Source organism: Cydia strobilella, chromosome 5, assembly GCF_947568885.1.
Source record: "Cydia strobilella chromosome 5, ilCydStro3.1, whole genome shotgun sequence".
Classification (NCBI taxonomy): Eukaryota; Metazoa; Arthropoda; class Insecta; order Lepidoptera; family Tortricidae; genus Cydia; species Cydia strobilella.
This window is the reverse complement of record NC_086045.1, coordinates 15,209,887-15,224,719: the sequence shown is the minus strand read 5'-3', so window position 1 is coordinate 15,224,719 and position 14,833 is coordinate 15,209,887. Positions and strand designations below refer to the sequence as shown.

The window sequence follows — 14,833 nt, the reverse complement described above, 5'->3', positions numbered from 1 at the left end:
TATTATGTTTTTCAAGACCTCTTTTGTGTGACCGGCCAGTAGCCGCGCTACTTCCAATGAGGTAATATAGCATTTACTAAACACCCCCCACCCCCCACCCCCCACCGAAAGCACTATGTGGCTTTCTCACAAAAACATAAAGAAAATAAGAGAAACAAAACTTGCGCATGTTTAGGCGCGAGAAATAAAATCTATGCAATTAATGAGAAAAAAAGAGGGGTTTTAGTGAGTATAGGGCAGAGGACACAGTTTATTAACAGGTCTCAAAAAGGAACGACTAAAGACTTGGTTGGTGTAGACGATAAGTACCTTCTCGCCTGGTGAAGGTGAAGTTTCGGTAAGGGAAGCTGATTAGGTCGAACTGGGACAGCGTCATTCCTGGGACAAAGTTGACGCTTTGCGTGTTCTGCCACTGGTACACCAGTTGCTGGTTGGAGTACGCATCTGTTCAAGCAAAAAAAAGGTACATAAATTGATTGGTATATTTGTAGATGTAATTGTAAGCAACTTATATGATGAACTGTGTGTCTAAGTACCTAGTTCACTCCAGATATTCTTTAAAATAAACACATGAGTAATGATATCGTACTTCGGGTCCTAGGTGATAGGTTTAGACGCTAAACCGGCGAGCGTGTAAAAGGCATTTAAATGCAAAATACAAAATAGGTATTTTGCATTTTGTATTTGCATTTTAAATAGAAGTATTTCAAATAAATCGCATCTCTGCCTATATACCTATTTTTATTTTGACCTATTGTCAAAATTTGTTAAAATCCGTCAAAATCATCATACCTACCCGTTATTTTAAATACTAATAAAGCTTAGGTATGCATTTATCTTTACACTCCGCGTATAGAGATAAGCACACAAAATGTTCAATTTTTACAAGCATATCGTACAAAAGCTCGCATCGGTTAGAGAAACAAGGTTAGGGTACAAGCGCTGCGCTGCATGCTGAGCGCTTTAATGCAACTGAGACGCTTTTGAGTGAGCTTTATTTTGTACACAGCTTTCAAAATGAGTGACCAATAAAGATTTATTGCTTTAAGCCAGAATGGGTATGAAACTGAAAGAAAAGCAAGAATTGTTCACGTGTGAGTTCAATCGACTTTCCAGTAGGCACAAATAAACAAAATGATGCGGTATTCCACTTCACTTGATGAACTCTTGTGACACTTATAGAACAATTCACCATTTAAAATCTTGCCACGAAATTGCACAATGTAGCCCAGTGGCTATGAAAGGTGTACCTACTTATAATTAGTCACCATGTAACGAGTAGCCTATAAAAGGTGTACCTACTTATAGTTAGTCACCATGTAATGAGCAGCCTTTAAAAAAGTCCAATGAATACCTACGGGACGGGTTCTGTTCGGTTATTACGTCATTAATTTTTACTAAGAATTTCTATTAAGTACTTACAACTACCAAGTATAAGTGGACAGGACTGGCGATCCATTGGAAAATTCCGAAGCTCCATGGGGCATTTAGCTTTAATAGTTAACCTGTAAAAAATATTGCTTTTAATTATCGGGGTTTAAGTTCAAGGTACAAAAATCAGCAATATATATATATACCTATACTTATAGCAGCATTAGGGAAAGCTTCATTGTTTTATTTGTTCAATTACTACGCATTTATTTACTCCTTAAACAAAAATTAATTGTGTGGTTTTAGGAAACCACGATGCAAGTAAAACTTTTTTCGGATTGTATTTAGGCATTTAACTGAAATTTAAAGAGTGGAATGAAAATAACAAAAAAATAAGTTTTAAGTAAAGTAAGTTTTTTAATTGCTTTCAATTTGTTATACAAAGATAGTAACTAATATAAGAGCAGGTGTAAGTACCAAGTACGTTGAATCCACCGCTTGCAGCTTCTGACTCTCTATCCATTTTCTTTGCAATAATTAGGTATCAAATTAGGAGAATTTTGGGTAATATCGCCACGCCACGCTCCGTCCGTACAGTTTGATCCAAAAATACTTCAAAATTAACACATGAGTAATGATGTCATGATTTGGGTCCATCTTGTAGCTGAAGAATGTAAGGCATAGCTCTTATCTCTTGTATACCTAAGCAGTAAGCAGGTACCTCCATAGATAGATGCGCTCTAGTTAGTCCGTCCCACCTGCCTTTAGCGGAATCAAATCGCACTATTTTTTGCAGAATGTCATCGGACATGGTTGTCGTGAACAAAATTAAAATTGCCTGGAGCACTACTAAAATTTTAAGCCTCCGGGCCCCTATTTCACCACGCCGACATTTGTCAGTGACATATGTCGAGTGACAATTGTCAAGTGACAGGTGACAAGTGACAATTTCGTAAACTGTTTTTGTATAGAAGTGCTTATTAAACATGAAAGGCATTTTGTTACAATTGTCTATTTTTTATTTAATGACAATGATTTGGTGAAACAAGAGTCATTTTTACAAGTCGACATATTTGTCAATTTGTCGGTAATTATTGACATGAGATTGGAGCTGTGTCAGGCTTGGGTGACAATTGTAGTGTTATCGTTGTTAGCAAACCAATTTTAATCAGTTGAATGTTGCAGTTCATTAAAAATAAACGTTGGCAAAACTTCATAATCATAATCATTTATTTGCACATAAAAACGGCTTCGTACCTTAAATTTGCCTTTAGGGTACAAATAAAAATAGGTTTAATTCGCTTTTAAATTATCCTTAACTAGCAGTAAATTATAATTACGCTATAATTTGTATCATAATCTTTTTGTAATTCAACATGTAGGATTTGGAATTAGTTATCATAATTTAAAAACCGGCCAAGTGCGAGTCGGACTCGCGTTCCAAGGGTTTCGTACATTACACAATTTAAATAATATATTTTTTATGTGAATGTCTTTAAAAAACCCGTAGGAGTAGGATCAAAAACTAAGTAATTAAGTCCGACTCACGCTTGACTGCACGTTTCTAATAGGTTTTCCGGTGATCTATAGGTAAAGATCTATTTTGTGTATTTTTTTCAAAATTTTTGACCCAGAGTTTCGAAGGTGGGGGGAATGGTAATTTTTTGCCTATTTTCTTGAATAACTTCTAAACTGTTTATCTTAAAATTATAAAAAAATATATATTTGAGATTCTCAAAATGAGCTCTTTCATTTTATATATAACACGATATAGTTTGACAAACTTTATTTTTTAATTTTCTCATTTACCCCCCAAAAGTGGCCCCCTGTTTAAAATTAATTTGTTTACGTTACATGTCCATCTTTGGGTCACAAACTTACATATGTGTACCAAATTTCACCTTAATTGGTCCAGTAGTTTCGGAGAAAATAGGCTGTGACAGACGGACAGACAGACAGACAGACAGACGCACGAGTGATCCTATAAGGGTTCCGTTTTTTCCTTTTGAGGTACGGAACCCTAAAAAATGATAATGCGAAGTAGGGGACCGGTAGCGAAGTTAGATATGTTTAGGTAGGTATTGCTTTTTTAATAATTTATTGAACGAAGTTGGGCACCAACAGTGGGTTTTAGTTAGAAAATAAATCTCCGCGAAAGCAATAAATAGTAGGTTATATTATATGAGGAAATATATAAAGTACGAATAGATTTCTACACTCACTTAAAACTTAAAAGTAAGTAACAAAATCATAATGCTTTGACGCCTTGTCAACCAATAATGTAGGTAGAGCTATTGTAGAGCTAGACCATGATAAGTCTGCAACAATTTTGATAACACACGCAGTGCGTTATTTTAAACGAGTAGCTTCTATGAAATTACGACGTATAAATAACACTTGCACGGCGTCATCTTCCTCTAGTTGTCCCGGCATTTTTGCCACGGCTCATGGGAGCCTGGGAAAGAATAATGACAAAAGACTATGAACTCTAACTACTAGAATTACTCGTAAAGTAGAATTTTACTAACGTAGGTACATACTCATTATTCTTTATTATGTATTTTGACTGATTCTATTAGTCAGATCATATTTCGACTGGCAAATCATGTTACTTTTGGCAACCGGGTTTTTTAACCTAATTTGACCCCGCTGAATCCGAATTTGCCGGTTGCTCGATCGAAATCTTGACTGGAAGTGTGATAATTATTCAAAATGGCGGCCATTATTACCGATCCTAATAAGTTCCTTGTATGGAGACCCATATTTTTTGAATGTATTTTTTTATAATAATTATTGCAGAAAATAGCAGTAATAATTATACGTATTTTCTGAAAGTTTGGAGTACCCATTTGCTATGGTTCTAAATATACAGCCCTTTAAAGATTAAGCAAAAGCTTTTTCTAGGTTTTCGTAAATAACTCGTAAACGGTGGCGCGTAGCAAAAAATCTTCTTTTACACAAGTAATCTGCATAAAATTGCCTACAAGAAAGATTCCATACAATTTTTCGATAGGATCAATAATGAGAGAGATATTAACTGTGGAATGAACTGTCGCCTGCGGTATTTCCGGACCGATATGACCTTCAAACCTTCAAGAAAAGAGCGTATTCCCATCTTAAAGGCCGGCAACGCACTTACAACCCCTCTGGTGTTGCGGGTGTCCATGGGCGGCGGTAATCGCTTACCATCAGGTGATCCGTCTGCTCGTTTGCCTCCTATTTCATAAAAAAAAAAACAATTCTAAGGTCCCTTTTTTAGGTTTTCGTAAATAACTCTTAAACGGTGGGGCATAGCAAAAAATATTCTTCTACACAAGTAATCTGCATAAAATTGCCTACAAGAAAGATTCCATACAATTTTTCGATAGGATTAATATTCAGAGATATTAACGCTGGAAAGTTAATTATAATCAATTCTAAGGTCCCTTTTTTTAGGTTTCCATAAATAACTCGTAAACTGTGGCACATAGCAAAAAATATTCTTCTACATAAGTAATCTGCATAAAATTGCCTACAAGAATGATTCCATATTTTTTTTTCGATTAAATCAATATTCAGAGAGAATTTAACGCGGGAAAATTTATTACAATCAATTACCAGGTTCCTTTTTTTAGGTTTTCGTAAATAACTCGTAAACGGCGTCCAATAGCAAAAAATGTTGTGTTAACTTAAATAATCTACACAAAATTTTCTACAAAAAAGATTTATTACACTTTTCACTGGCACACATTTTACCACTTTGGAAGTATCTATCTCGCGCAAACTATTCAGTTTAGAAAAATTCAGTTCTAAGTATGGGGAATACCCAAAAATTTTTGTTTTTTTTTTGTGTGAAAATCTTAATGCGGTTCACAGAATACATCTACTTACCAAGTTTCAACAATATAGTTCTTATAGTTTCAGAGAAAAGTGGCTGTGACATACGGATGGACAGACAGACAGACATGACTAATCTATAAGGGTTCCGTTTTTTGCCATTTGGCTACGGAACCCTAAAAAGTACGGAAACCCCGGTGCGCAAGTCCGACTCGCACTTGGCCGGTTTTTTGTTTTGTTTGTGTTCTTAATGATTTCTCTGTATATTTTTTTTCTTAACTATTCCTTTTTTAGGGTTTCGTAGTCACCTAGAAACCCTCATAGTTACTTTAAAACTTTACATACACAAACCGTCAAATGCGCCAACCACTGAAAAGGGTTGTAAAGTTCATTTTTTAAATTAATAATATCCATCACAATTTACGGCCAATGAATAAACTCGGGAGGGTAATCGGAGCGCGAGATTTTTCACTCTGCCAATTAAATGGCGGATGCCGACAGACGCTATGTTTGCTCGGCGGGTATGAAATTAATGAGCCCTATTTGCACGACCATTACCTACAGGAAAACGCCTCCATGGTCATTAAAACTACTCTAGCATAGATAACTAAGTACCTACTTTCTGTAAAAAAAATCCCGTCACAAAATTATATAATACTACTCTTTGAAGTAGGTATGTTGCTAGGACTAAACTTTACTCTGCCATATATTTATCACAGTAGGGGGAAGCGGGGCAGATAGGCACAAGGGGCAGTTTTGAACACTCATACTAATTCCTTATCTAAAAACTTATGTTCACCTTCTGCAACACTAAAACATGGCTTTGTATGTGTGAGTGTCAGCATGGTTGCATTTTTATCACCTGTCACTATGCCTGTCACTTTCGCACTTACATACTTGTTAGAACGTGACAGACATGGTGAGAGGCGATAAAACAGCAACCGTGCTGAGCTCACTGGTCTGGTCTGGTTGCGAACGTACAAACAAAAAAAAATTGACAGAGAAATGTTAAAACAAACCAAGCAGTTTTTGTTAAAAACTGACACTGATTTCAATAAATGATTTTTTTTGTAGTTTTAGTACACCTGCTTAATAACTGTAGTACGGGTCTCTATTGTTTCCCATAAAGTTTTAAGTCATAATGTATTGTTTGTCCACATTTTCGTTAGTCATAATTCGGTTTTTCTCAGAAACGCGTAACTTTTCAGGATTGCCATAAAACAAACCTAACCTAACCTATCTATAGGAAAAATCCTGAAAAGTTAACGGTTTCAGAATTATGACTAATGATAATCTGACAATCATTACATTATGACTTTCAATAAATATGTCAAACAAAGGGACCCCCTGTAGTACATGTACTAATAGCACCACACTTGATAGACTTTTTATAATGTTTAAAAAGTTTACTACTGGTCAGCTAAGTGAGTCGATCTGTAACGTGTGCTCTGCGGGGCAGTTTAAAGCACTTACGGGGCACTTTGATTCACGTGCCAAAGTACCCCAAAATGATGTATCAAAGTGTCCCATGTAATGTATCAAAGTGCCCGATGTCCTGCAGGTGGGGCAGAATTAAACAAATCCCATTTTTTGTTAAAATCCACATCTCTTTTACTGGCCATAAATTTACAAAAAAATATATATTTATTATTTGTCGTCTACTAAGTACCAAAAAACTTTATTTTGAGTTCATTTTGGGGCCTATTTGTTCTCAACCGTCCGCATATTGCCCTAATGCCCAATTGCTCATATAGCGCCGTACGGTAGAAAAACAATAAGTCACATTCATCAAATACAACTATTGTAGAAAACTTAATGAATAATACATTGATTATTTGTAGATTTGTTGTAACTTCAACTGCTAACACGAAAGTGGGGGAAGGGAGGGAAACAACCACACTTGTTTCCACGTCTACTTTTTTGTACTTGGATAAGCTACGTGACGCCAAGTTTCTTAATTTCTAACGTATGGGACTATACTTTCAATAGTACATAGGCGAGTGGCAAGACTCGGGACGAGTAAAGAATGACATTTTCGCACGTGTATCGAACGACGTCTTTTAATACAGTTGCGAAAAAATAAGAAAAACAACAAGTAAGGAATAAAAACAATATCGAATGTTGCCTTTGGAAACTTAGCTTGCAGTAAGAAAATACGCCTCTTCTTTGACAGACGTTTCGGCAGCTATTCCTACCTCTACCTTCCAATGCTATTCCATTCCATTCAGACAACTTATTAAGAACGGTTTTTCAATCTTCAATATTAAAAAATAAACGTGTTATAATGATGATGAGACAAGTAATAAAATATGAAATATGTATATTTTTCGTATTCTTACATTATCAGTAGGTTTTCATGTTGGTTACGACGTTTAAAGGAAACTAATATTAACACATCAATAAGTAGTAATGAATTGGAACAAGTATAAATTAAAAAAAAATGGAAAAGAAAAAAGCACTAGTTCGCGAATACCAACTGTCCGCACGCTAAACAGCTACGTAAAGTAGCACTTTTTTGAGCAACTGTATTAAAAATTTGTTAGACAATATTTGCAGTTGGTAGTCATGTTTTGTATGGGAAGAACTGCAAGGTTTAGTTTGTACCGCAATCTTACCTGCTGGATTCTTCCTTATTAGCAATAAATTAAGCTATTGAGTAATGGTATTCGTAAAAAAACTGAAAGTAATAATCGTATTCGTATTTGTAATATATAGGTACGTTGCATCACTAATTTGGACATAGGTACCTCATCGAGTACAATATATCACCATGCTGACTGATCCTTAACAGCTTGTTGGGCACAGTTATAGTGTGCACATAGGAATGTTTGCCATTGTAGAAGTAGGTGTCTGGGCGCCAGATCCGCTCGAGCATCTTGATGGATAGTGATAGCGAGCGAATGGGCCCGAGGAAGGAGAGTCGGGTGTCGCGCCAGTATTGCCTGAAGTAGCAGTCCATTGAATAGTCCTGGATTTAAAACCTTAATGTTCATTGAAAAAAGTAAACATAGCAAATTGGCATACACACTAAGATTTAAAAAATATGATCTTGATTTGTTTCTCTTTCAGGCAACTTGTTTGCGTTTATTTACCTCATTTGTTATGTTAATGTACAAGTTTGAAATAATGGTCAAATAACTATGCGGATACAGTCATAGGTGGCTGGCCTGTTGGCCCAAACCAAAAAGCTAATACAGCGCGTGCAGAATGCTTGTGCTCGATACTGCTTCCACATACCACCAAGAACACATGTGATACCTTTCCTAAATAGTAGTGAGTTAATGAACATGGAGTCACGACGAGCACTGCATTTCGCTTGTATGCTTTTCGGCATTGTAAAGACTTTAACGCTGGGGCGTGGGGTATCTAATAGCTAAGTTGCAATTTTCTCAACGGCATGTCAGAGGTGCTAGTCGTCTTGCTTGTCCTCGGCACAATACATCTGCATTTCGTGGCAGTTTTAAGTACTCTGCCACGAAATGCTGTCATCATCTGTTAATTCATTTAAAATTAAGTACAAAAAGCACATCCTGAAATTGCAAAAAATTTAATAAAGTTGTGTGCCGATGCTACATCTCCTATTGTTTTTTTATGTAATAGGAAGCAAACGAGCAGACGAGCCGCCTGATGGGAAGCAGTCTTCGCCGCCCATAGACATAAGCAACATCAGAGGAGCCACTTATGCAAATATGCATTGCCCACGTTGGAGAACCCTAAATACCTGCTTCTTGAAGAACCCCATGTCATAGCGCAAGGGAAACAAAAACGTGTCTTACGTGTTGACTTCGGCTCCGCGCACGCCTCCCAAATATCTGGGTCACCATTGCCCCGTGAAAGATACATACAAATAATTTATGTTTAAAAAAAATATTGAAACATATTTTTTCATTATTTTATTGTTACTTACTAAATGAGAGCTTATTTATTTAGAAATAAAATATTAAAATTCAACAGCAAGGTGCCCACGAGCAACCCGAGAGATTTTAATTTTAATTATTTTAAATCGCTAGGCTCGTGAATCTATTATAGAATCTTTCGCTTGCACGGGACTCAAAAGCACACGAGATGTAAATAACCTTGATTTCGTGTAGTACATAAGACTTTTCATCTCAGCAGTGAGAACATATTTATAAAGGAAAAATACAACCTGAAAAAATGTAATCCTTCTTCATCACTTTTTCGCTCATCTTTTCTTATGATATTCTAACAATTAAGTTTAATTACCGCTATAAAACACAAAAACAAAACAAAATAAATTTCAGTGAATTAATTTGGAAATAACGAATATCAATTGACACTTCAATCGACAACTTTTATCGTTAAAAAAAAAAACTGTAATATAGGGTCCGAATTGTAGACACTTTGTCAACTATAGTAGAGATCGTTAAATTGTCTTTTTTCTCAACATGCACAGGATGTAATGTTGTTTATGAACAACGTTAGGTATATACGCGAATAACGGATAAACGCGCTCACCATATCAAGCTCTGATATCGGGCCCATACTCCTTATCAATATATTGGTTTGCACAACTGTAGGGTACCCTGAAATAAAATTATATATGAATACCTACAATGGGAAGTACCTAAATATCTAAAGACTAAGGTAAAAAAATCGTATTAAGAACATAAAAAATAATAAGTAAAAGTAATATTGTCTTCGGTTACCGCGATACTCATGAAATAAAACCATTAAAACGGATTATATCGCGTATATTAAATTTATAATATATCCCGACGTTTCGAACCCTTTACAGCGTTCGTGGTCAACGGGTGACTGAGGAAAAACTACAAAGTGAAAAAATACCCACATACTAAAAATAATGAACCATCATAGACTATAAACTTAGAGGCTGGTTGTACATGCAAAATCGGTCCATAAGGCTAGTTATACAATACAGTTATTTTCAAGTAAAGATATATATACGCGATAAATAATATATATATTAGGATACCGCGGGTCAACCAGAGGTCCCACATTAAGATCCCCACAGTTGAGCGCAGGCCTGCCATTCTGCCTTTTGTCAGGGGGGTCACGGACAGGATCAGCCACATCTTGAAGCGTGCTTCTATAAAAACATATTTCAAGCCAACGAAAAAAATGTCACAATTCCTGAGGCCTGTAAAATGCAATACCCCTCTACAGATTGCAGGAGTGTACAGGCTGGACTGTGAGTGTGGCCTATCATATGTCGGGCAGACGAAACGGAGCATTTCCACTCGGGTGAAGGAACACATAGCTGCACCGTCGACCTAGGTCTGCAGTCTGTGAGCATGTCATGGATAAAGCCAATCACTCAATCAAGTTTGATAAGTCTTTGGTTCTTGCTAAGGAGAAGTGATACATACCCAGAATGCTGCGCGAGGCCATTGAGATTAAGAAATATCCAAACTTTAATAGGGAAGATGGCTTTTCTCTACCACCAGCTTGGAATCCTATATTTCATCTGATAAAGGAGCAAGCGAGACATAGACTGTGAGACCTTAGTGTTGGATGATGTTGGACATTCTGAGTATAATATGTTTTGAAAAGATATGTCCCGCCGAGTTTGTTGCCGGTCCCATATTGGGATACCCTCCTACAATTTAGGAGGGAATTAAATCTTCTTGGGTCCGAGGTGTAGGGTTGGAGCCGGGGTAGTTTTTATAGCGTATATATATATATCTTTATTGAAAATAATTGTATTGTATAACTAGCTTTATGAACCAATTTTGCATGTACAACCAGCCAAGTTTATAGTCTATGATGGTTCATTATTTTAGTATGTGGGTATTTTTGCACTTTGTAGTTTTTCCGCAGTCACCCGTTGACCACGAACGCTGTAAAGGGTTCGAAACGTCGAGATGTATTATAAATTCAATATACGCGATATAATCCGTTTTCATAGTTTTATTTCATAAGTAAAAGTAACCTAACATTATTTTACAGTAGGTGCTACTTTACTGCGCTAATTAGCAAAATTTTAAGGGCCATTTGTAATATGAAACGTTAATAGGAATTTCGCAACTTGCGTCGATTTAAAACTCTCCATTCGGTCGTGTTTTAATTTATAATAATAATAATAATACCGGGCAGCTTGTGGCGAGCTGTTGGGGAGTGACGACCCCACGGACCCGAGTGCTCCAGAGAGTCGGTCAGGGTCTCCGTCTCCGGCGTGTCTTCGTCGGTCGGAGTGGACCCCAAGGGGACCCGCATGACTCTCAGCTCTGGCTTGCCTTCATTGGCCGTCCAGAGGGGAGTCGTAAGAGCTATATGCTCCAGGGGTGGAAGTGAAAGATGCATAAGACGCGAGTTGGCACAGTGGCTGTTAAAATCAGTCACTGGGTAGAAAGCGGCGCACACCTCTCGACACCCCTGAGCCGCTCACACCGGTGTTGCTCCTGGTCGTCTTCACGACGGCAGTTTCAGGGGCCCATCTAGTAAGCGGCAAGTCACCACCTGCCTCGATAACGTGTGTTAGCATTGTTATGGCAGGTGTCCGGACTTCTTTTCAATAGCCCAGTCTCATTGTCAACCCAAACTTCAATCCATAGACCGGTATACTGTTCACTTTTTCTATAATAGTCCCAATGCCTGCTGCGACCGGTTCATGGGTGTCTATTGTTGCACCTGTGAACGGGTTCCAGCCAGGGACCGGCCCGCTATCCCTTATCGGGGTTTTATAAGGGTATTTCATAAGGCTTAACTCACCATACCCTTTTCCAGACGAAACCCTTTGTTTTGGTTTTAAAAACCCTTATATAAAGCTACCACATTTGAGTAATCGGTAGCCCAAATACCCTTACAAAACCCTTATCATCCGCTCACCAACACCTTGCATATTGCTTATAAGGGTTAGCCTTATAAAGGGCTTCCCTTTTAGCATATAAGCGTGCTAATTTAAGTCGTCTACCTTGTTCATAAAGCACACATTACTTCGAATCCGAGCGATCATCGGCGGCGACGGCGGCGTTCTTTGACTAGGCACGTATTTTCTTTCCTTTTCATACACTACCGTAGATATATACTAATCCTGTCTCTTTCACGCAAAGGGAAACCTTTATAAAAAGCGCTTAAAGATAAGGGTAACCCTTATTAAGAGCTAGCCTTATTTTTGGTTAGCTTTTCGGTAAGGGTTAGTCAAAGGTAAGGGTATGAATATGCTTGCAGTTCAAAAGGGAAAGTCTTTCAATGTGTTAGCCGTGTTTAAGTGTCACCCATTGAAAGGGTTTTATCGCGGAAAGGGTTGTCCGGTCCCTGGTTCCAGCAGGCGTTCTACATGACATTAAAGCTCTCCAAGGGGCCTCTACGTGTTGGATCTATATCCCCACGCAAGCCTATCAAAAGACCGGGATTTATAGGCCCGTGAAATCCGAGGAGATACAAATAATAATAAATAATATAATAAATTCTTTATTTGGCAGGCAAGAAACCCAAAATTTACAATCTAATATAAAAATATAAAAGGTGTACACCACCAGGTTATCACCACTCGTTGCGAAATTTCCTACTTTTCGCACTTGTATCGCAATGTACTATTTCGTCACTTGCTCGTAAACGGTGTTATAGTATGCCAGCATACTGAGATGGAATGAGCTATATTATGGCCACGGTTTTTTTTTTATATCATCTACTCAATTTCTACGCAAGGAGGTATAAACGAGTTTTACTTATAAAATATAGACATTTAAATTAAAAAAAAATGTGTATGTATAAAAAAATTACACAATGTACTATTTCTTAACTCGCACAATATTAAAATATGCCGACACAAACCTTTTCCATGAGTAGGGAGCTGCGAGTTCTCATAATTCTTCAAAAGGTTCTCGAGCACCAGCGTGATGTTTCTGGAAACCGCGTCGTTGATGCTCCTTTTGCTTTTCCACATATAGCGCGTGTCCATTTCACCGAACGTTATGTTCAAATAATTGGAAAGGATTTTGTCACTGGTGTCCCAGTAGTCACGGTCGCTATAACCGGGGGCTTCCGGAGTTTTTTTATCAGCGCTGGACAAAATCTTGGGAGAGTGTTGCGACGCCGCCTCACGGGACTTTGCGGTCAGCGATATTGGAAATGTTCCATTTTTAGTCGTCAAGTAGATCGCTCCTTTTGCGTCAACTTGCGGGCTGCAAGGAGAGAATGTTGACGTTATTATATTTCTTAAAATGTTTCCGTAGAGCGCTGCAATGTCAGCCTCGATGAAATTGCGCTCGGCAGCTAAATAGTTTTTTTTTGTTTTTTAACCGACGCTTCATTGATCTCGTTCCCATTGGACCGTGTAATGAAGATTTTGTTTTTGCAATTATATTGGAAGCTAACCTAAGCTAACCCAAGTGTTTGTTCCTAGAGGCTTAAGATATTTATAAGTACCTATCTACCTACCTCACAATAATAATTGACCTACATATTAAGGCTGTGGCGAACGATGCAACCATTTTTTGACATTAAGATTAGAGATAAAAACAGCCCAAGCCCAAAGATCCCACTTTGTCGATATGGAGTTATTAGTAGTTTTTTAAACTACATAGAATATAGCTATATATCTATTGGTGAAAGAATCGTTTTCCACTTTCTCCGACAATTGTTACCATTTTAGAGTCCAAGATGGCGGACATGTCCTTTTTCATAAAATCGTCATGGATCACGTTTTCTAGGTTGTAGGGGGTGCGGATTTCAAAAGTATGATATTCATTGACTGGGGCGGTACGAAGTTCCTCGGGACAGCTGGTCAATAAATAAAATGCAATCAAATAATTATGCACTACAACTACTTATTCTAAGAATAGTTGAAAGAAACGTCTACATAGGTACAGTTAGATTCCATAAGTAGAGAAAAATATATAAAGACCATTGTATTCTTATTTTTGATCGAAAAGGGCCACGGACCATATATATATGTGAGATAAATAGATGACGAATAAAAAAACTAGACTTTTTCGTTTTGTTTTGTGTCTGCAATACGGCTACTTGGGCACCAAAATTTTTAATGGAAACAATGTTATTATTTTTAATTAAGATTGAATCTCCAAAAATCATAAATTTTGAGATGTGACCATATAGCAGGCAGGGGACGTAATATGGTCCAATTTAGGCACCATCAATTTTACAGTGCATGGTGTTTTAATTCGGCTAATATTCTTAGATAATAAGGAAACTCGCAGACACAGATTATCTTTCGGTCATGGAAACAATCTCGAATAAAACTTTTTAAACAAAAAGAAAAACCGACTTCAAAAAGGATAATGTAATACCTATTTTTACAACCCAATCGTCAGAATGTGTCGCCAGTATACTGAATTGGTACTCAAACACAGAGATATTGACATTTTCGACTCACGGCAGACAGTATTTAGGAAGCAGGTAGTGAGGGTTCTCGGCCATCATCACACTAAGCAATTTGACAGTATTTATGAAATGTATATTTAAGTATTTGTGAAATGTAATTTGTAATTTGGTGTAATTTTTGAGCAGTTTTAGGATATTTTTTTTATAATTTTAGGATAGTTTTTGCTCGTTATAATTTTTTCTTGCTGTGCATGCTTACTTTGGATGGCATTCTTATGTAATACCTACCACTTAAGTACTCTTTGTAACAATGTTGAATGTTGTCTGTTTAGTGTACGTTTAAAAAAAAAATAATAATAACGAACGTTTTGCGCACTAGGGA

At 37.1% G+C, this 14,833-nt stretch overlaps 1 protein-coding gene across 2 annotated transcripts in view; it reads right to left on the bottom strand.

Moving 5' to 3' along the window:
- The window catches only part of LOC134741664 (gamma-aminobutyric acid receptor alpha-like), a 57,965-nt gene that overhangs the window by 13,276 nt on the left and 29,856 nt on the right, over window positions 1–14,833 (bottom strand). The window contains exons 2-6 of one of the 2 annotated variants that reach the window (XM_063674526.1): window positions 12,943–13,292; window positions 9,664–9,731; window positions 7,935–8,155; window positions 1,423–1,505; window positions 310–444 (exon numbers count right to left, since the gene is read on the bottom strand). In XM_063674526.1, the coding sequence (XP_063530596.1) occupies window positions 310–444; window positions 1,423–1,505; window positions 7,935–8,155; window positions 9,664–9,731; window positions 12,943–13,292 (857 nt within the window). The remainder of the gene's footprint in view (window positions 1–309; window positions 445–1,422; window positions 1,506–7,934; window positions 8,156–9,663; window positions 9,732–12,942; window positions 13,293–14,833) is intronic. The other variant, XM_063674527.1, reaches the window with a different exon arrangement.